This window comes from Odontesthes bonariensis, chromosome 16 (assembly GCF_027942865.1).
Source record: "Odontesthes bonariensis isolate fOdoBon6 chromosome 16, fOdoBon6.hap1, whole genome shotgun sequence".
In the NCBI taxonomy this organism is placed as follows: Eukaryota; Metazoa; Chordata; class Actinopteri; order Atheriniformes; family Atherinopsidae; genus Odontesthes; species Odontesthes bonariensis.
Genome location: NC_134521.1, coordinates 1124293 through 1144590, shown reverse-complemented (window position 1 = coordinate 1144590; position 20298 = coordinate 1124293). Strand labels below are relative to the sequence as shown.

At 49.9% G+C, this 20298-nt stretch overlaps 1 protein-coding gene across 3 annotated transcripts; it reads right to left on the bottom strand.

Annotated features, from left to right (window-relative positions):
* Positions 1-507: 507 nt before the first annotated feature.
* On the bottom strand, positions 508-18794 carry fam53c (family with sequence similarity 53 member C). Of its 3 annotated transcripts, none has more exons than XM_075487260.1 (5): positions 18609-18794; positions 12100-12435; positions 11053-11110; positions 5827-6806; positions 508-5753 (listed from the first exon to the last, which is right to left on the bottom strand). In XM_075487260.1, the coding sequence occupies exons 3-5, from the start codon at positions 11057-11059 to the stop codon at positions 5484-5486; spliced, it is 1257 nt and encodes a 418-aa protein (XP_075343375.1). In that variant the 5' UTR covers positions 11060-11110; positions 12100-12435; positions 18609-18794; the 3' UTR covers positions 508-5483. The 3 variants fall into 3 exon arrangements, with proteins under 3 accessions (XP_075343375.1, XP_075343376.1, XP_075343374.1); XM_075487261.1 differs by having other exon boundaries at positions 18641-18706; XM_075487259.1 differs by lacking the exon at positions 18609-18794 and adding an exon at positions 18234-18602.
* Positions 18795-20298: the final 1504 nt, after the last annotated feature.

The following is a 20298-nucleotide window of genomic DNA, read 5'->3' as shown; positions in this document are numbered from 1 at the left end:
TGTTTACAGGACTTACGGGGACCTTTTGCGTTTGTTTACAGGACTTACGGGGACCCTTTGCGTTTGTTTACAGGACTTACGGGGACCCTTTGTGTTTGTTTACAGGACTTACTTTTTGCAAAAAAAAACATGCTAACTGAGGCCTGCAGAGTCTGAGATGTAGCTCTTGGGTTTCTGACCTTGGGGTGACCTTGCTGGAGACGTCCACTCCTGAATGTTTTCCACTTGTGAATAATCTTTCACTCTGTAGAACGATGGACTCCAGATAGTTTGGAAATGGCCCTTTAACCCTTCCCAGGTTGATGCTTCTCTGAGATCGTTGCTGATGTCTTTCCTCCTTGGCATTGTGTTAACTCACAGCTGAATAAATTGACAGAACTTCTGCTTACTTTTTTAACTCTCTGCTTCTGTGTTTTGCTGTTTTGAGGACGGATTTATCTCCTTTTAACACCTGGAACAGATTATTTTCATCACTTTGTACAAATACATAACATTTTAGAAATGAAAGACTTTCTTTTTCACATTTTATTTTCAGTAATTACCAATCAAAAGTGAAAACATAAGTAAAACCAGAGCTGATTTTAAAAAGAAAATAATACAGTAGCTCTCATAAAACGAGGTAAAGGGAGTTCCATCGTGCCGATAATTAACTGGTGGTTCTCTGGGAGAAGTCCGTTGTTCTCTGTGACTTTATTTCTATATCCAGAGTCGTCTCTGCTACAGTAAACTAAACTATTAGAAGTGGAATTAAAAGTCAGGCTGTCATGAGTTCATGCTCGTAATGATGGTTTAAATGATATGAAGGCAGCTCGTCTGCCGGCTTGTTGGAAGACCCCTGCGGTTCTGTATTTACATGCCCAGCTGCCCACATCTGGACTCCAGCTCCCACACTTCACACACAAACATGAGGCCGTTGCCCTCAGGAAACACCATGGAGTGGCTCTAAAACGTCCAACTGTTCCTTTAAATTTGCTGAATGAGAAAATGAAAAATCGCACAAAGTGAAATCTCTAGAATTTCATCCTGACAGATCAAACACAGGGATGAAGTCCTCAGAAGCAACACTGCCCCACAGAGGCCGACAGCAGTAACTGCAGGCTGAGACGCTTGGGTCTGGAAACAAAGGCTGTGTTCGAAACCGCCTACTTCTCCTACAACTCCCACTAACTTTTTTTAAGTTCCCGGATCCATACTAGATTCTCCTAAATGTTGGGTATGCATCATGAGGTTACTACTCATACTCAAACTACCCAAGATGCAACGTAACGTGACGTCGCCGATCGTCATTTCCTGTCAAAACGGCAGTTTCAAGCTAGCTACAACAAGGGTAGGTTCACTTCCTGTTTTCAAAACAAAAGCACCAATTGTATGGTAATGGCTTTCCCTATGATAAAAGGCAACGGGTATTTTATTTTGTGAAAATAACAGGAAGTGCGTTAGCTCACTGCGGCTAGCTTTAGCAGCGCCGAATTCGTGGGAACAAAATTGTAAACAGCCGGTATTTTGTCAGGTTTTCAACACGTTGGGGATCTAAACGACTACTTTCTCTCCTGAAAATGTTTCAAATGTTGCTAAAGTTTACAGAGTTTAGAGCTTAAGAGAAATCAGCTTCAGGCCGGCTGATTTCGGCTCGGGCAGGAACGAAATGCATTGTGGGTAAACGCTCTGCATACTGTCTGATCGATGAGTATGCAGTATGTAGTATGTAGCATGTAGCATTTAGTATGTAGCATGTAGTATGTAGCATGTAGCAGGCGGTTTCGAACACAGCCAAACACTTTAGTTCAGAAGAAACAGGAAATAATTCATCGGCAGCATCGACTTCACACCAAACTTTATCCTGATAAACTTCAGCTGGAGAATCAACATCTACAAAGTAAAACAAACGTTGGATGAACCTGCTGGAAAATGACCAAACAGTCGTTCTTAGTGAAGTCGGAGATGCTCGTCGGTTCCAGCGTGTTAGCGTTAGCATCTTAATGCTGACGTGCTCTCCGACCTTTGGAGGGCAGAACGGCTTCGTTACAGAAACACATTAAAGTTGCTGCAGGAGTCACACAAACATGTGAAGGTTTAACAGTAAAGTAGCCACACTGAATGCTGATAATCCACCCGTCAACATTTAGACACCTTCACTTTTCTGCTGGATGACCTTTTAAACTGGTGTTTATGTGCTGATTGTCTTCTTTTTTTTCTGCCAACTCTGCAAAGTTTCCTGTACAAGAGAAGCTGCTAAACATGGATGAGACGGATCGTCTCACCGGCGGGGAAGCAGAGGTTCTCCGACCTCGGGCCGCGTCGTGAAACTGGAACATCTTTAACGGGCTTCTTGTTTGAAAAATAAAATAAAATCAGAGGAAACAGAATCACATCAACAACTCGCAGCTGCTTTTATTCCACTTTCCCGACAAGTCAAACCTGGTGTTTCTGTGCGTCTTCAGAGCCGAGACTGAACCCAGATCAGAGCCCCTGAACTCAGGATAATTAGGATTATAATGACTTTATTATTATTTACGGGCCTTGAGATGACATTTGTTCGCTATATAAATAAAAATGAATTGAACTTAAAGGAGGAAAAGTGATCAACAGTTTTGCAGCTTTCTGAAGCTCTTTTTCTGCTTCTTCAGTCCTTTTTCTGAGGAATTTATTTATGTTTAATCTATAATCTGTTTAATTATGTTTAATTAATTTAATTTTGTTTAATGTTTCAGCTGCAGCTGTTTTTATATAAAACACAAAGAAATGATTCATCTACATTGGAGCAGCCCCTAGTGGCCGTCTGTGGAAATACACTTTAAGTCACTTTTTCACCTCTGAAGCTTTCCGTCTGCTCTGATTGGTCGGCTCCAGGGGCCTGATCAGGCTCCGCCCATCAGCTTTCCTTAAAGTCCCCATGAAATAAATAAGTTTTTTAAATTTACTGTATTCTAGAGATTTTAAATAAATAAACATCGATGAGTCATTCTGCACCTGGGGGGGTGTTAACTTTGTTGACTGGGTGGTGGGTGGAGCATGTTCAGGCCGCCGGATCCGACCAATCAGAGCAGAGAGGGCTTCTCTGGAGGCTTTTATTTTAACAGGAATGTTTTTCCTGTGTTTAAGGAGAAATAACAGCTGTTTCCTGGGGGTGTTTTATCAGATTCAGAGTTAGATCCTGATGTTTGGGGGGGGGGGGGGTGGGTGGTGTAAAGAAAAGTAGATGATAAACAAACATTTAAGCAGCAGATTTTAGGGGAAAATGTTTCTGCATCTCTACTCATGTTTCAGTAAATCACTGCAGATTCTTCATGTTTCCATGGAAACGTGCAAAGAAACGAGGCCGAGCAGAACCTTCTGTGGTGGAAAAAGATGAAAAACTCTCAATTATCAGAAATTAAAGGTAGGGTAGGAGATCCTGGATTTTGAGTCCAGCGAAGCTGCATTTTGAAAATACACCGGTAAAAAGTCCCAACCCTTTTCTTCACTTTCCCCCCGAAGGCACGCCTCTAGAGTACATGAACGTGCACGAGCACGAAGGTGCACGAGCGCTGTTCTGACAGCAAGCATCGATCGTTGCCGTATTTAGTATTTAGTATATGCTAACTATACGTTTAATAATGCTAGGTGCTAGCCAAGCTGGCTCTAGTTTAGCTTCCTGCCAAGCTTCTGGACGCGTAATTCGTTCACGGAGCAGGGTACGCACACAGGGGGGAGGAGGGGGAGGAAGGAGCAGATTGCAGTTTGATAGACGCATCAGAATCCAATCATCGTTAACGGTCCGTTCAGTATGATTGGATTCTGCTTTTCCTAGATTGTACGTTCTAGAGGCCACTAAAACTTTTCATATTTGTGTCAAAACTTTTAATTAATTGGTTGCAATGGGGGTGTGAAGAGTATTTCAAGCAATATGTAAAAAAATGCTCCAGAAAAAGATCCCCTACCCCGACTTTAATAAAGTTTAAAAAGATGAAAAACTCTGAATTATCAGAAATGAATAAAGTTTAAAAACTGAATTATCAGAAATTAATAAAGTTTAGAAAGATGAAAAACGACAGTTTAGTGTGAAATGAAAAATTTTATAAAGGCTTAAAGTTTAAGTGATAAAAAGCATCTTATTGGATTAAAACTTCCAGTAGGTTTAAATATTACTGGAAATAAATGAACTGTTTTAAACATTTTAAATAAAATGGCCGAACAAAGTGTTCATGTCGATATTTAAGGGTCTAAATGTTTCGTCCTCAGTCTGGATTCAGTCTGGACACAAGTCACATGACCACCGGAGTGTGATGTCAGAGCTGACGCGCACACACACACACACACACACACACACACACACACACACACACACACACACACACACACTTTACAGATGGTGTATGAACAGGAATGTGTGAACAACAACAGCATCAGTGAGTTCCTGCCCTCAGTGCAGACTGACAGGACGCCGCCGCGGAAACCAAACGCATCGCCACACCCAGGTCACATGACTCTGACACGTTAGTGTCGTACAGTTTTAAGGAGAAGATTTAAATTTCTGTTGTAGCTCAGGAGGAGAAGAAGAAGGAGGAGGAGGAGGAGAAGAAGGAGGAGGAGAAGGAGGAGAAGAAGAAGAAGGAGGAGGAGAAGAAGAAGGAGGAGGAGGAGGAGAAGAAGGAGGAGGAGAAGCAGAAGAAGAAGAAGGAGGAGGAGAAGGAGGAGAAGGAGGAGGAGAAGAAGAAGGAGGAGGAGAAGGAGGAGGAGAAGAAGAAGAAGAAGAAGGAGGAGGAGAAGAAGAAGGAGGAGGAGGAGAAGAAGAAGGAGGAGGAGAAGCAGAAGATGAAGATTTAAATTTCTGTTGTAGCACAGGAGGAGAAGAAGAAGAAGGAGGAGGAGGAGAAGAAGAAGGAGGAGGAGGAGGAGAAGAAGGAGGAGGAGAAGAAGAAGGAGGAGGAGAAGAAGAAGGAGGAGGAGAAGAAGAAGGAGGAGGACTTTAAATTTGGAGGTTCTGGGTCCAGAGCCGTGACCCAGGAGCAGCCCCTAGTGGCCGTCTGTGGAATTCCACTTTAAGTCACTTTTCCACCTCTGCAGGTTTCCGTCTGCTCTGATTGGTCGGCTCCAGGGGCCTGATTAGGCCCCGCCCATCAGTCCCCATGAAATAAATTAGATTTTCAAATTATTCTCTTTTCTATTCTTCGCTGTATTCTGGAGATTTTCTAGAGATTTGAAATAAATAAATAAACATGGATGAGTCATTCTGTGTTAAGTGGGCGGAGCCTAGTTAAAGCCCGGAGCGCGTGGCGATGCGTTCGGGTGTCAGAGTGGCGGCGCGTACCTGTCGCCTCTCAGGTTAACGTGGGAGGTCACATCATCACTGTCGTGGTCAATCAGCTCGTCCAATGAGAGGAGGCGTTGTTCCTGAGAGCCTTGCTGATTGGTGGAGAGGAGGCGGCGAGCGCTGAGCTGATGGCGGGTCGGGGGGCGGGGTCAGGTTAGAAAACAGAGGACAGCCATCCTTTGCACACCTGTCAGTTTTCTTCTATCAGGTTCAGGTCCAGTTCCGTGCAGTCCCGCTCGAACACGAGCTGCTGCGCCGCCTCGCGCTCCTCGCCGTCTTCCTCCTCGTCCTCGCGGCACTCCTCGTCGCTCTCGCTGAGCGGTCCGATGCTGGTCCTGCCCAGGCACTCGGCCGGCGAGCAGGACCCCCGGAAGTCCCCCATGAAGACGTCCATGCAGACGTCCCCGCCGCCGCCCGGCCGGCCGCCGCGCTCCAGCGCCTGCGGGTCGATGCTGCGCGTCTGCGGGAGACAACAAGGCGTGAGACAACAAACCCAGCGGGTCACATGACCTGAATGATCTGATGGAGCGTACCTGCGTCATCTTGGTGAAGTCCAGCACGGGGCGGGCGCACGGCCGCTCGGGGTCGCGGCGCCGCTTCAGCCCCGGCTTCAGCAGCAGCAGGTCGCACGGCTGCGAGTGGCAGCGCGGCAGCGGCGGCGGCAGGCTGCGACGGACAGAGGACGGCGTGCTGCAGGCCGAGGAGGGCGAGGCGGGCACCGGGCCCCCCGCGGGCGCTCTGCCCGAGCAGGCGCGGCCCGGCGGGGGCGGCGCCGCTGGCGCCGGAGGCGGAGGAAGGAAGGTGGAGGCCGCCGAGTCTCTGATGAGCACGGGCGAGAGCGAGAAGCGCCGCTGCGGTGGGGGCGGGTGCAGCGGGGAGGGCGAGGAGGAGCAGGAGGACGGCGAGGGGAAGAAGCAGCAGCAGGCTCCGCCCCCCGCCGCCGCCTCGCTGGGGTCCCAGGGGAAGCTCCAGGGCAGCGGCGAGTCGGGCGACAGCGCCAGGCTGAAGAAGGTGGGGCTGGACGAGGAGTGCAGCGAGGAGTTCAGCGAGGAGCTGGGCGCCCGCAGGGGGCAGACTCCGCCCCCCGCCATCCCCATGCCGCCGCCGGCCGCCGCCCCCCCGCCTGCCGCCCCCCCGGCTCCGCCGTGGCACTGCTGGCGACTGACGGGAGTCCAGACCCGCGAGGCGCTGGGCCGCCACGTGTAGCGGCAGCGGGACAGGTCCTCGGGCACCGACAGCGAGCGGCAGTGCCGTTTGGGGGGCGGGGGGGGAGGGGGCGGGGGCCCGGGGGGGGGCGCCGCCGCTCCGGGGGGCGACAGCTCAGACGCCGAGGTGCTGGGCGCCAGGGGGCGGTGCTGCTGGGGCTGCGAGGGGCCCCCGTCCAGGGGGCCGCCCTCCTGCAGGCGAGCATCTGGGGGCACCAGGGGCACGGGGCCGGGGGGGAAACTAGAGCTCAGCAACGCCCCCTGCAGGCCGGACTTAGAGGGAGGACAGAGCTGCCAGTAGCTGCTCTCTGAGGGGGGAGAGAGGTACAAAGGTCAGAGGTCATGTGACCACACAGAGTTACAAAGGTCAAAGGTCATGTGACCACACATAGTTACAAGGGTCAAAGGTCATGTGACCACACAGAGTTACAAGGGTCAGAGGTCATGTGACCACACATAGTTACAAAGGTCAGAGGTCATGTGACCACACAGAGTTACAAGGGTCAAAGGTCATGTGACCACACTTAAAATGATTTTCATTTCTAAAGTACGTCACTCCTTAAGTTGACCCCGCCTCCTCTGTTAAGCCCCGCCCACACTTCAGAGCAGGGAAATGGAAGCATTCTGAGAAACAATTCCTCCTGGTTTATTTACTGATTTATTTTCTCCTTTAGCAGCAGCTAACGCTAACAGCTTAGCTAATGAAGGTGACAGTGTTGTATAGTAACGGAGTAAAAATGCTTCACGGCTGTACTTAAGTATATTTTGGAATACTTTGTACTTTCCTCAAGTTTAAATTTTTTTGACAACTTTCACTTTTACTTCACTCTTTTTCCTGAACTTAATTGCATACTTTTACTCCGATACATTTTCATTGTTTGGTTTAGTTACTCGTTACAAAAAAAAAAAGAGAGAGAGAAAAAAACGCAACAGTGTTTTGACCCCACCTACTGACTGACTGCAAAGAAGTCAGGACATGCCTGGGCTTGTTCATCACCGCCAATAGGGTACACCTGTTTGGCTTCTCCCATTAAGCAAAAAGCCAGCTCGCAATCAGCAGCCACATGGAAGAGGAGACGGGGACAACAACAGCGACTGCAACTACATCTGACTCGGCTACAGGGGAACCACCAGCTGGTGATGAGAACCCGTGGCAGAAACTCCCCGTCCAACTTAAACACATCGAGGTAACTTCTTATGAAATGGTTATAATCCTCCTGTTTCAGTAACCATAGCATGGTCATTAGGCACTATTGTGAAATCTTGAGCATAACGTTACCTGTACAAATGAACTTTTTGTTTTGCATCGTTTCGGTTCCACACGTGGTGTATTTAGCGTAGGCCAAGTGTTGGCTGTAGCAGGCTACCTAGCCTCTTCGGTCCAAGGGCAGACGAATGCGAAAGCGATAGCTATTTAGACTAAATTTAATGAATATACGAAAGGCATGCAAGTTCAAAACCACAAACCATTAACATGTGCTACTCTTTAAAACTGAAACAAACTTTGTGTGTGCGTCTGGTGTCTTAACAAAGCCGAGGTTAGCTGACCTTGAAGTCTTTTCGAATTGCTATAATGGCTACGTTTACATGATGGCTTTGATTCTGAATGAATAATTCCCGAATTGGGAAGTGTTTACATTGTACTAGATTATTTTGCATTTCTGTAGCAACCTAAGGAAATTAGTATTTGTAAATGATGTGTGGGTGAATCAATTTGTCCAGTTTTGACTTTTTTTTTTTTGTCTGTTTCAGAGAAAGCATCCGCACCATGTTCAGAAATACATTGAATTGACCACAGCAAAGCGAAAAAGGGCCAGTGGACCACCACCGACCCCCGGCAGCAAGCAGGCCACATTGACGCTCACATTGGCCATGACTCCTCAGAAGAGTGTTGAGAAAGCCATCGTCAAATATGTTACTGGTCTAAATTTTGCCTGCACTTGAAGTGTACATTTTTTAAGTGTATAGCACTGACCTTACTTGAAGAAGAAAAACTGAAGGCTTACAAAAAGTTTGTATTTTCTGTCTAAATTTTGCCTGCACTTGGTTGTTTGTACATTTTAAGTGTATTTGACCTTCAAAGTTTACCAAAATATAAATGTCATTCACACTGCATTTGCCTTGTTTACTTTTTACTTATACTTTTCATTACATTACTTAAGTACATCTATTTTTACAATACTTCTCATACTGAAGTACAAGATGTTTCGGATACATTAAGACTTTAATTCAAGTCACATTTCAGTCAGTGACTTGGACTTTTACCAAAATCATATTTTGGAGGGGTACCTATACTTCTACTTGAGTGTGAGATTTCTGTACTTTATACAACACTGGACGTACACCAGCTTCTAAGGAGTTATTTTCACCTTCAACAACAGCTAACGCTAACAGCTTAGCTAATGAAGGTGACATACACCAGCTTCTAAGGAGTTATTGCTGTGCCATTAGCAGTAACTAAAGCTAACAGCTTAGCTAATGAGGGTGACGTACACCAGCTTCTAAAGAGTTATTGCTGTTATTTTCTCCTTTAGCAGCAGCTAACGCTAACAGCTTAGCTAATGAAGGTGACATTCACCAGCTTCTAAGGAGTTATTGCTGTGCCTTTAGAAGCAGCTAACGCTAACAGCTTAGCTAATGAAGGTGACATTCACCAGCTTCTAAGGAGTTATTGCTGTGCCTTTAGAAGCAGCTAACGCTAACAGCTTAGCTAATGAAGGTGATGTACACCAGCTTCTAAGGAGTTATTTTCTCCTTTAGCAGCAGCTAACGCTAACAGCTTAGCTAATGAAGGTGACGTACACCAGCTTCTAAGGAGTTATTGCTGTTCCTTTAGCAGTAACTAAAGCTAACAGCTTAGCTAATGAAGGTGATGTACACCAGCTTCTAAGGAGTTATTGCTGTTCCTTTAGCAGCAGCTAACAGCTTAGCTAATGAAGGTGACGTACACCAGCTTTTAAGGAGTTATTGCTGTGCCTTTAGAAGCAGCTAACGCTAACAGCTTAGCTAATGAAGGTGATGTACACCAGCTTCTAAGGAGTTATTTTCTCCTTTAGCAGCAGCTAACGCTAACAGCTTAGCTAATGAAGGTGACATACACCAGCTTCTAAGGAGTTATTGCTGTGCCTTTAGCAGCAGCCAACGCTAACAGCTTAGCTAATGAAGGTGACGTACACCAGCTTCTAAGGAGTTATTGCTGTTCCTTTAGCAGTAACTAAAGCTAACAGCTTAGCTAATGAAGGTGATGTACACCAGCTTCTAAGGAGTTATTGCTGTTCCTTTAGCAGCAGCTAACAGCTTAGCTAATGAAGGTGACGTACACCAGCTTTTAAGGAGTTATTGCTGTTGCTTTAGCAGCAGCTAACGCTAATAGCTTAGCTAATGAAGGTGACGTACACCAGCTTCTAAGGAGTTATTGCTGTTCCTTTAGCAGCAGCTAACGCTAACAGCTTAGCTAATGAAGGTGACGTACACCAGCTTCTAAGGAGTTATTGCTGTTCCTTTAGCAGCAGCTAACGCTAACAGCTTAGCTAATGAAGGTGACGTACACCAGCTTCTAAGGAGTTATTGCTGTTCCTTTAGAAGCAGCTAAGAGCTTAGCTAATGAAGGTGACGTACACCAGCTTCTAAGGAGTTATTGCTGTGCCTTTAGCAGTAACTAAAGCTAACAGCTTAGCTAATGAAGGTGATGTACACCAGCTTCTAAGGAGTTATTGCTGTGCCTTTAGCAGTAACTAAAGCTAACAGCTTAGCTAATGAAGGTGATGTACACCAGCTTCTAAGGAGTTATTGCTGTTCCTTTAGCAGCAGCTAACGCTAACAGCTTAGCTAATGAAGGTGACGTACACCAGCTTCTAAGGAGTTATTGCTGTTGCTTTAGCAGCAGCTAACGCTAACAGCTTAGCTAATGAAGGTGACGTACACCAGCTTCTAAGGAGTTATTGCTGTTCCTTTAGCAGCAGCTAACGCTAACAGCTTAGGTAATGAAGGTGACGTACACCAGCTTCTAAGGAGTTATTGCTGTTACTTTCTGAAAGATGAACATTATTGTTCCCACATTACTTTGTTAGCTGAATGGTTCCGTTCTGTAACTCATCAACCTGCAGCTGTGTGGATAAGGTCGGTTTCCAACACAACACCGGTCCTCTCCTCACTCTCGGTGTGCTAACGTTACATTATCGGCATGTTTCTGATAAAGATGGAGGTCTCCCAGTATGACTGTTTAATGAGGTTAATATATACAAAGTGTTTAAACGCAGTAATTAACTGTACACATGCATTACTACGAGTTAGGCTGTGTACATCTCCGGCTTGGTCCATCAATGTTGATGAGAAAGCATTGTTTGCTAGCGTCTGCTGCTAGCTTACAGCTAAGCTAACCCTTCACCAACATCCTGTTTGAGACTCCAGTTTAAAATGATATAATTTCAGTTCTGTCAGAGTCACCTTCTTTGATTTATTTTCTGCTGATCTTACCAAAAGGGCACAAAATGTCACCTTTAAATGTAGAGCATGAAAACAGAAAATCTTCCCAAACCCTGAAGACGTACTCACCAGGCATCAAGCCATCTGGGGGCCAGAACTCTGCCAGGGTTTTTGGGTCCAGCAGGGACTGAAAGACAAACAAACGGGTTCCTGAAGCTTCAGAACCACATGCAGAAGGAACATTTAGTTATTTCTGTCTCTTCAGTACAAGATGGAGTGCAGCCCGAAAGGTTCGGTTGACCCGTGTAAAAAAGCTGAAGTAGCACTGAGGAATGTAGAGCCTTCAGTTATCAGGCCCCTCTCTGAGGAACCAGCTGCCAGTTTATGGAGGCAGAGCCTTCAGTTATCAGGCCCCTCTCTGAGGAACCAGCTGCCAGTTTGGGAGGCAGAGCCTTCAGTTATCAGGCCCCTCTCTGTGGAACCAGCTGCCAGTTTGGGAGGCAGAGCCTTCAGTTATCAGGCCCCTCTCTGTGGAACCAGCTGCCAGTTTGGGAGGCAGAGCCTTCAGTTATCAGGCCCCTCTCTGTGGAACCAGCTGCCAGTTTGGGAGGCAGAGCCTTCAGTTATCAGGCCCCTCTCTGTGGAACCAGCTGCCAGTTTGGGAGGCAGAGCCTTCAGTTATCAGGCCCCTCTCTGTGGAACCAGCTGCCAGTTTGCGAGGCAGAGCCTTCAGTTATCAGGCCCCTCTCTGTGGAACCAGCTGCCAGTTTGGGAGGCAGAGCCTTCGGTTATGAGGCCCCTCTCTGTGGAACCATTAAGCTGAAGTCTGTAACGACTGACTCTCCAAAGATACAGACCCGTCAACAAGCAGTTTCATATTAACGTTAAAACGACAGATTTAAGTCAGTTAAGTTAGATTTAAGTTAGAGCTGCTTTGATCAGCCCCTCAGAGTGCATACAATCTCTGGTGATGACTTCAGTTTAAAGTAAAACTTAATTAAATTGAAGTGAAACTAACTTCTTGGCAGCTGAAACATGTCTGTTCTGTGAACTGTCGTCTTAAATTAAGATATTTCTGTTTGTACCTGAACGGCTTCAGAGATTAATTTTTTATCAGTTTAGACCGTTTCACTGCATTCTGGTGCTATATGAGCCGGCTGTGGGTGCGACACTGACCAGGTAGGAGTCCCCCGGCTGAGCAGGGTCGCCTTCCAGAGTCTGCTTCCTCAGGCTCTCCACCAGCAGTGCGACCACAGCATGGTGGCGAGGGGCGAGGGGGGAGGCAGGGGGGGAGGAGCCGGGGGCAGGAGGGGGGAGACCAGGGAGGAGAGAGGGGGAGGAGGAGGGAGGGGAAAGCTGTGTCCGGTTGTGTGTCCGTGGGTTCGGTCTGTGTCCAGAAGAAGGAGGAAGAGGTTGAGGGCTGAGACCCCTCCTCCTTACCACCTCAGGGCCACGTAGCCCCGCCCACTCTCACAAGGGCATCATCAGTCAGCTGTTGTCCTGGCAACACACCTGGAGAGGAGGAACAGGCAAGTGAGTGACGTGGAATCATACATTTAGTAAAAGAATTCATCTCTCAGACTACGAAACGATGAAAAGGGATGGGAATCTCAGGTAAAAATATTTGGACGTAATAGGAATTATTCTGACATTTTTGGACCAGTAATGACAACGACAACATATTACCAACGAGAGGCTTAAAACCACCTAAGAGACACAAACCCACCAACCAGAGGCGCACAAACCCACCAACCGGAGGCACACAAACCCACCAACCAGAGGCACACAAACCCACCAACCAGAGGCAAACAAACCCACCAACCAGAGGCAAACAAACCCACCAACCAGAGGCAAACAAACCCACCAACCAGAGGCAAACAAACCCACCAACCAGAGGCGCACAAACCCACCAACCAGAGGCGCACAAACCCACCAACCAGAGGCGCACAAACCCACCAACCAGAGGCACACAAACCCACCAACCAGAGGCAAACAAACCCACCAACCAGAGGCGCACAAACCCACCAACCAGAGGCGCACAAACCCACCAACCAGAGGCGCACAAACCCACCAACCAGAGGCGCACAAACCCACCAACCAGAGGCGCACAAACCCACCAACCGGAGGCAAACAAACCCACCAACCAGAGGCAAACAAACCCACCAACCGGAGGCGCAGAAACCCACCAACCGGAGGCAAACAAACCCACAAACCAGAGGCAAACAAACCCACCAACCAGAGGCAAACAAACCAACCAACCAGAGGCAAACAAACCAACCAACCAGAGGCACACAAACCCACCAACCAGAGGCAAACAAACCAACCAACCAGAGGCAAACAAACCAACCAACCAGAGGCGCACAAACCCACCAACCAGAGGCAAACAAACCCACCAACCGGAGGCGCACAAACCCACCAACCAGAGGCAAACAAACCCACCAACCGGAGGCGCACAAACCCACCAACCGGAGGCAAACAAACCCACCAACCGGAGGCGCACAAACCCACCAACCGGAGGCGCACAAACCCACCAACCAGAGGCGCACAAACCCACCAACCGGAGGCGCACAAACCCACCAACCGGAGGCAAACAAACCCACCAACCAGAGGCGCACAAACCAACCAACCAGAGGCGCACAAACCCACCAACCGGAGGCGCACAAACCCACCAACCGGAGGCAAACAAACCCACCAACCAGAGGCGCACAAACCTACCAACCAGAGGCGCACAAACCCACCAACCAGAGGCGCACAAACCCACCAACCAGAGGCGCACAAACCCACCAACCAGAGGCAAACAAACCCACCAACCAGAGGCAAACAAACCCACCAACCAGAGGCGCACAAACCCACCAACCAGAGGCGCACAAACCCACCAACCAGAGGCGCACAAACCCACCAACCAGAGGCGCACAAACCCACCAACCAGAGGCAAACAAACCCACCAACCAGAGGCAAACAAACCAACCAACCGGAGGCAAACAAACCCACCAACCGGAGGCACACAAACCCACCAACCGGAGGCAAAAAACCAACCAACCAGAGGCAAACAAACCCACCAACCGGAGGCACACAAACCAACCAACCAGAGGCAAACAAACCCACCAACCAGAGGCGCACAAACCCACCAACCAGAGGCACACAAACCTACCAACCAGAGGCACACAAACCAACCAACCAGAGGCAAACAAACCCACCAACCAGAGGCGCACAAACCCACCAACCAGAGGCACACAAACCTACCAACCAGAGGCGCACAAACCCACCAACCGGAGGCACACAAACCCACCAACCAGAGGCAAAAAACCACCAACCAGAGGCAAAAAACCACCAACCAGAGGCAAACAAACCCACCAACCGGAGGCACACAAACCCACCAACCAGAGGCAAAAAACCACCAACCAGAGGCAAAAAACCACCAACCAGAGGCAAACAAACCCACCAAACGGAGGCACACAAACCCACCAAACGGAGGCACACAAACCCACCAAACGGAGGCACACAAACCCACCAACCAGAGGCACACAAATCCAACTACGAGAAACACAAACCCACCAACCAGAGGCAAACAAACCCACCAACCAGAGGCGCACAAACCCACCAACCAGAGGCACAAAACCACTAACGAGAGGCACAAATCCACCTACGAGAGGCACAAATCCACCTACGAAAGGCACAAATCCACCTACGAGAGGCACAAATCCACCTACGAGAGGCACAAATCCACCTATGAGGCACCCAACCACCTGTGAGGCACAAATCCACCTACGAGAGGCACAAAACCACTAACGAGAGGCACACAACCACCTACGAGAGGCATATACAACCAACGAGAGGCACAAAACCACCAACGAGAGGCACAAATCCACCTACGAGGCACACAAAACAACTAACGAGAGGCACACAACCACCTACGAGAGGCACAAATCCACCTACGAGAGGCACAAATCCACTAACGAGAGGCACAAAACCACTAACGAGAGGCACAAAACCACTAACGAGAGGCACAAATCCACTAACGAGAGGCACAAAACCACTAACGAGAGGCACACAACCACCTACGAGAAACACAAAACCACTAACGAGAGGCACACAACCACCTACGAGAAACACAAAACCACTAACGAGAGGCACAAATCCACCTACGAGAAACACAAAACCACTAACGAGAGAAACAAGAGGCACACAACCACCTACGAGAGGCACAAATCCACCTACGAGAAACACAAAACCACTAACGAGAGGCACAAATCCACCTACGAGAAACACAAAACCACTAACGAGAGAAACAAGAGGCACACAACCACCTACGAGAGGCACAAAACCACCTACGAGGAACACAAAACCACTAACGAGAGGCACAAATCCACCTACCAGAGGCACAAATCCACCTACGAGAGGCACAAATCCACCTATGAGGCACAAATCCACCTATGAGGCACAAATCCACCTACGAGAAACACAAAACCACTAACGAGAGGCACAAATCCACCTACGAGAGGCACAAATCCACCTACCAGAGGCACAAATCCACCTACGAGAGGCACAAATCCACCTATGAGGCACCAAACCACCTGTGAGGCACAAATCCACCAACGAGAAACACAAAACCACTAACGAGAGGCACACAACCACCTACGAGAGGCATATACAACCAACGAGAGGCACAAAACCACCAACGAGAGGCACAAATCCACCTACGAGGCACACAAAACCACTAACGAGAGGCACACAACCACCTAAGAGAGGCACAAATCCACCTACGAGAGGCACAAATCCACTAACGAGAGGCACAAAACCACCTACGAGAGGCACAAATCCACCAACGAGAGAAACAAGACCACCAACGAGAGGAACAAAACAACCAACGAGAGGCACATACAACCAACGAGAGGCACATACAACCAACGAGAGGCACATACAACCAACGAGAGGCACAAAACCACCAACGAGGCACAAAACCACCTACGAGAGGCACAAAACCACCTACGAGAGGCACAAAACCACCAACGAGGCACAAAACAACCAACGAGAGGCACAAAACCACCTACGAGAGGCAAAAAACCACCAACGAGAGGCACAAAACAACCAACGAGAGGCACAAATCCACCTACGAGAGGCAAAAAACAACCAACGAGAGGCACAAAACCACCAACGAGAGGCACAAAACAACCAACGAGAGGCACAAAACCACCAACGAGAGGCACAAAACAACCAACGAGAGGCACACAACCACCTACGAGAGGCAAAAAAAACCACCAACGAGAGGCACAAAACAACCAACGAGAGGCACACAACCACCTACGAGAGGCAAAAAAACCACCAACGAGAGGCACAAAACAACCAACGAGAGGCACATACAACCAACGAGAGGCACAAAACCACCAACGAGAGGCACATACAACCAACGAGAGGCACAAAACCACCAACGAGAGGCAAAAAACCACCAACGAGAGGCACATACAACCAACGAGAGGCACATACAACCAACGAGAGGCACAAAACAACCAACGAGAGGCACATACAACCAACGAGAGGCACAAAACCACCTACGAGAGGCAAAAAAACCACCAACGAGAGGCACAAAACAACCAACGAGAGGCACACAACCACCTACGAGAGGCAAAAAAACCACCAACGAGAGGCACAAAACAACCAACGAGAGGCACATACAACCAACGAGAGGCACAAAACCACCAACGAGAGGCAAAAAACCACCAACGAGAGGCACAAAACAACCAACGAGAGGCACAAAACCACCTACGAGAGGCAAAAAAACCACCAACGAGAGGCACAAAACAACCAACGAGAGGCACATACAACCAACGAGAGGCACAAAACCACCAACGAGAGGCAAAAAACCACCAACGAGAGGCACAAAACAACCAACGAGAGGCACACAACCGCCAACGAGAGGCACAAAACCACCAACGAGAGGCACAAAACCACCAACAAGAGGCACAAAACCACCAACGAGAGGCACAAAACCACCTACAAGAGAATCAAAAACAACGAGGCACAAAACCACCTACGAGAGGCACACACCACCGAAAAAAAACAAAACGTGAAAAACGCTTCCAGAAAACTAATATTTCAGACGTGTTGGGAAGGAGAATAATCGATCATTTTGTATCCAGGTCTGAAAAATCATCAGAACCAGAACAACAAATTAATGGACCAGGTTTTCCAATCATTTAATTAAGCTGAACTTTCAGTCCATTAATCAGCGCGTGGGTAATTGATCTGCACATTAATGAGTCTGATTTAATTTTCAACATTTTCATCCTCAGAACTCAGAGTGCTACTATAAAAGTACTTACTTCCTGGCTCTCTGGGGCCAGTTAATGAGGTCAGGGGACACAAACAGGACATCCTGCCGGTTACTGTCACCGGTACCGGGCATAGCTGAGGCGGGACCCCGCTACCCGGGTGTCCCCGGCGGCAGGAGCCACCGTGCAGCCCGGGCAGAGCCGCCTCTCTGAGGCTGGGCTCTCTGAGGCCGCTGCATAGGCTCCTGCGGCTGCTGTTTGTTAGCTCGAGGCTAACGCATCCCATTATTTTTAATGAGGGATGCTAACACGTTTATATACCGATATCCCGTTAGAGTCCCGACAGAATGAGGGGATGCCATCACAAAACATGAAAGTAAACTTGATGTGGAAGATAAAGTAATTCATGTTCGGAGGGTTCCAACCCCCGGGTGCCCCTCCGAGCTGCCTCTTGCCCCCGTACAGCTCACCTGAGCGGCTAGCTAGCTGCTATAAATATTAAGTCATGTTATTTCTCTCAAGGTCGGCGCAATTAATTCAGCCATTTTACCCACATAATTAAACCCGTTTGGACGGTACCGCGTTTCCCCGCAGAGCCTCACTGACCCGGGCGGTTCGGACAGGTCCGGCCCGGGAGGTTTGCGGGGCTCGCAGGGCCGCCTGGCAGCATCCCGGGCGGCGGGCAGCGGTTAGCGGCAGCTAACGGTTTTAGCGGCAGCAGCTACCGGACCTGCTAGCGGCGGTTAGCTGCCGTGATTTCATCACACGGGATGCTCCGGTCCACCTTCAGCCCAGACACGCAGTTTCTGCGGGAACCCGAACCCCCCCACAGGCCGGTTCTCACCCGGAACCAGCACAGGCCGATAACAGAGACACTTAACGGTGCTCTGGAGCAGACGGGCCGGCCTGTGGAGCTCCCCGAGCGGCGTGAGGAGGAGGAGGAACACGGCGGGATGCTGCGGATGGAGCCCGGACTCCGAGCTCCCCCCCGAACCGAGTCCGCTCTCCCTCCGGTGCCTGTCCGCCCGGTGGGTTGCTTACCTTGTCGGGGGGCGAGGTGAGGCGGCCCCGGTGGGTGCAGCGGGCTGGCAGACAGCGGCGGTGCTCGGTGTACCGACCCAGTGTTATTACGGGGCAGAACCGGCGCAGAACCAGCACGATGAATCAAAGCCGCATCAACCGCGCAGGCTCCGGCTGAGACCCGCGCACAGGCTGCAATCACCGTCCCGTCCTCCGATTATTACCACATAATAATGAAAAATCTGCGTGCACACGCCCGTGAGCGGCGGGCATTCATAAATAACATTTTACGGTGCCAGGAGGAGGAGGAGGAAGAGAGGAAGAGGAGGAGGAGGTGGAGGAGGAAGAAGAAGAGGAGGTGGAGGAGGAGGAGGAGGGGCGAAGCTCCAGCAGCACCTGCCTGAGATCTTCCTCTTATTTTATCTCACCGTCCCTCCGCAGTCCCGCTGACAGCCGAACATCTGAGCAGAAAGCCGACAGAAACAAAAACAACCCGACCGGAGGAACGGCGAGACGAGCCCGGCCGCGCGGGGCATGATGGGAGCTGTAGTTCACAGGCCGCTTGTTTACAGCAGCAGCAGCTCTGAGCCGATGGTCCACTGAGGGAGGAGGAGGTGGAAGAGGGGGTGTAGGTGGAGGAACAGGAGGAGGTGGACGAAGAGGTGGAGGAGGAGGTGGTGGAAGAGGAAGAAGAGGTGGAGGAGGAGGAGGTGGAAGAGGAAGAAGAGGTGGAGGAGGAGGAGGTGGAAGAGGAAGAAGAGGTGGAGGAGGAGGAGGTGGAAGAGGAAGAAGAGGTGGAGGAGGAGGAGGTGGAAGAGGAAGAAGAGGTGGAGGAGGAAGAGGGGGTGTAGGTGGAGGAACAGGAGGAGGTGGACGAAGAGGTGGAGGAGGAGGTGGTGGAAGAGGTGGAAGAGGAGGAGGAGGTGGTGGAAGAGGAGGAGGAAGAAGAGGTGGAGGAGGAGGAGGTGGAGGAGGAGGAGGAGGAAGAAGAGGTGGAAGAGGAGGAGGTGGAGGAGGAGGAAGAAGAGGTGGAAGAGGAGGAGGAGGTGGTGGAAGAGGAGGAGGAAGAAGAGGTGGAGGAGGAGGAGGAGGTGGTGGAAGAGGAGGAGGAGGAAGAAGAGGTGGAAGAGGAGGAGGTGGAAGAGGAAGAAGAGGTGGAGGAGGAAGAGGTGGAGGAGGAAGAAGAGGTGGAAGAGGAGGAGGAGGTGGTGGAAGAGGAGGAGAAGGAAGAAGAGGTGGAAGAGGAGGAGGTGGAAGAGGAGGAAGAGGTGGAGGAGGAAGAAGAGGTGGAGGAGGAAGAGGAGGAGGAAGAGGTGGAAGAGGAGGAGGAGGAAGAAGAGGTGGAAGAGGAGGAGGTGGAAGAGGAAGAAGAGGTGGAGGAGGAAGAAGAGGTGGAAGAGGAGGAGGTGGAAGAGGAAGAAGAGGTGGAGGAGGAAGAGGTGGAGGAGGAAGAGGAGGAAGAAGAGGTGGAGGAGGAAGAGGTGGAGGAAGAGGTGGAGGAGGAAGTGTGGGAAGAAGAGGAGGAGGAGGAGGAAGATGCAGCTAAAGGGCAAACCCAGAGAAACTGAGGCGCATCCGCCCTCACTTCCACCCTGCAGCTCCTCTTCCTCCTTATCCACCACCACGATGGTGGAACCAGCTCCAACTCCACGATGGTGGAACCAGCTCCAGCTCCACGATGGTGGAACCAGCTCCACGATGGGTGGAACCAGCTCCACGATGGTGGAACCAGCTCCAGCTCCACGATGGTGGAACCAGCTTCAACTCCACGATGGGTGGACCAGCTCCAGCTCCACGATGGTGGAACCAGCTCCAGCTCCACGATGGTGGAACCAGCTCCACGATGGTGGAACCAGCTCCAGCTCCACGATGGGTGGACCAGCTCCAGCTCCACGATGGTGGAACCAGCTCCAGCTCCACGATGGTGGAACCAGCTCCACGATGGGTGGAACCAGCTCCACGATGGTGGAACCAGCTCCAGCTCCACGATGGTGGAACCAGCTTCAACTCCACGATGGGTGGAACCAGCTCCACGATGGTGGAACCAGCTCCAGCTCCACGATGGTGGAACCAGCTCCACGATGGT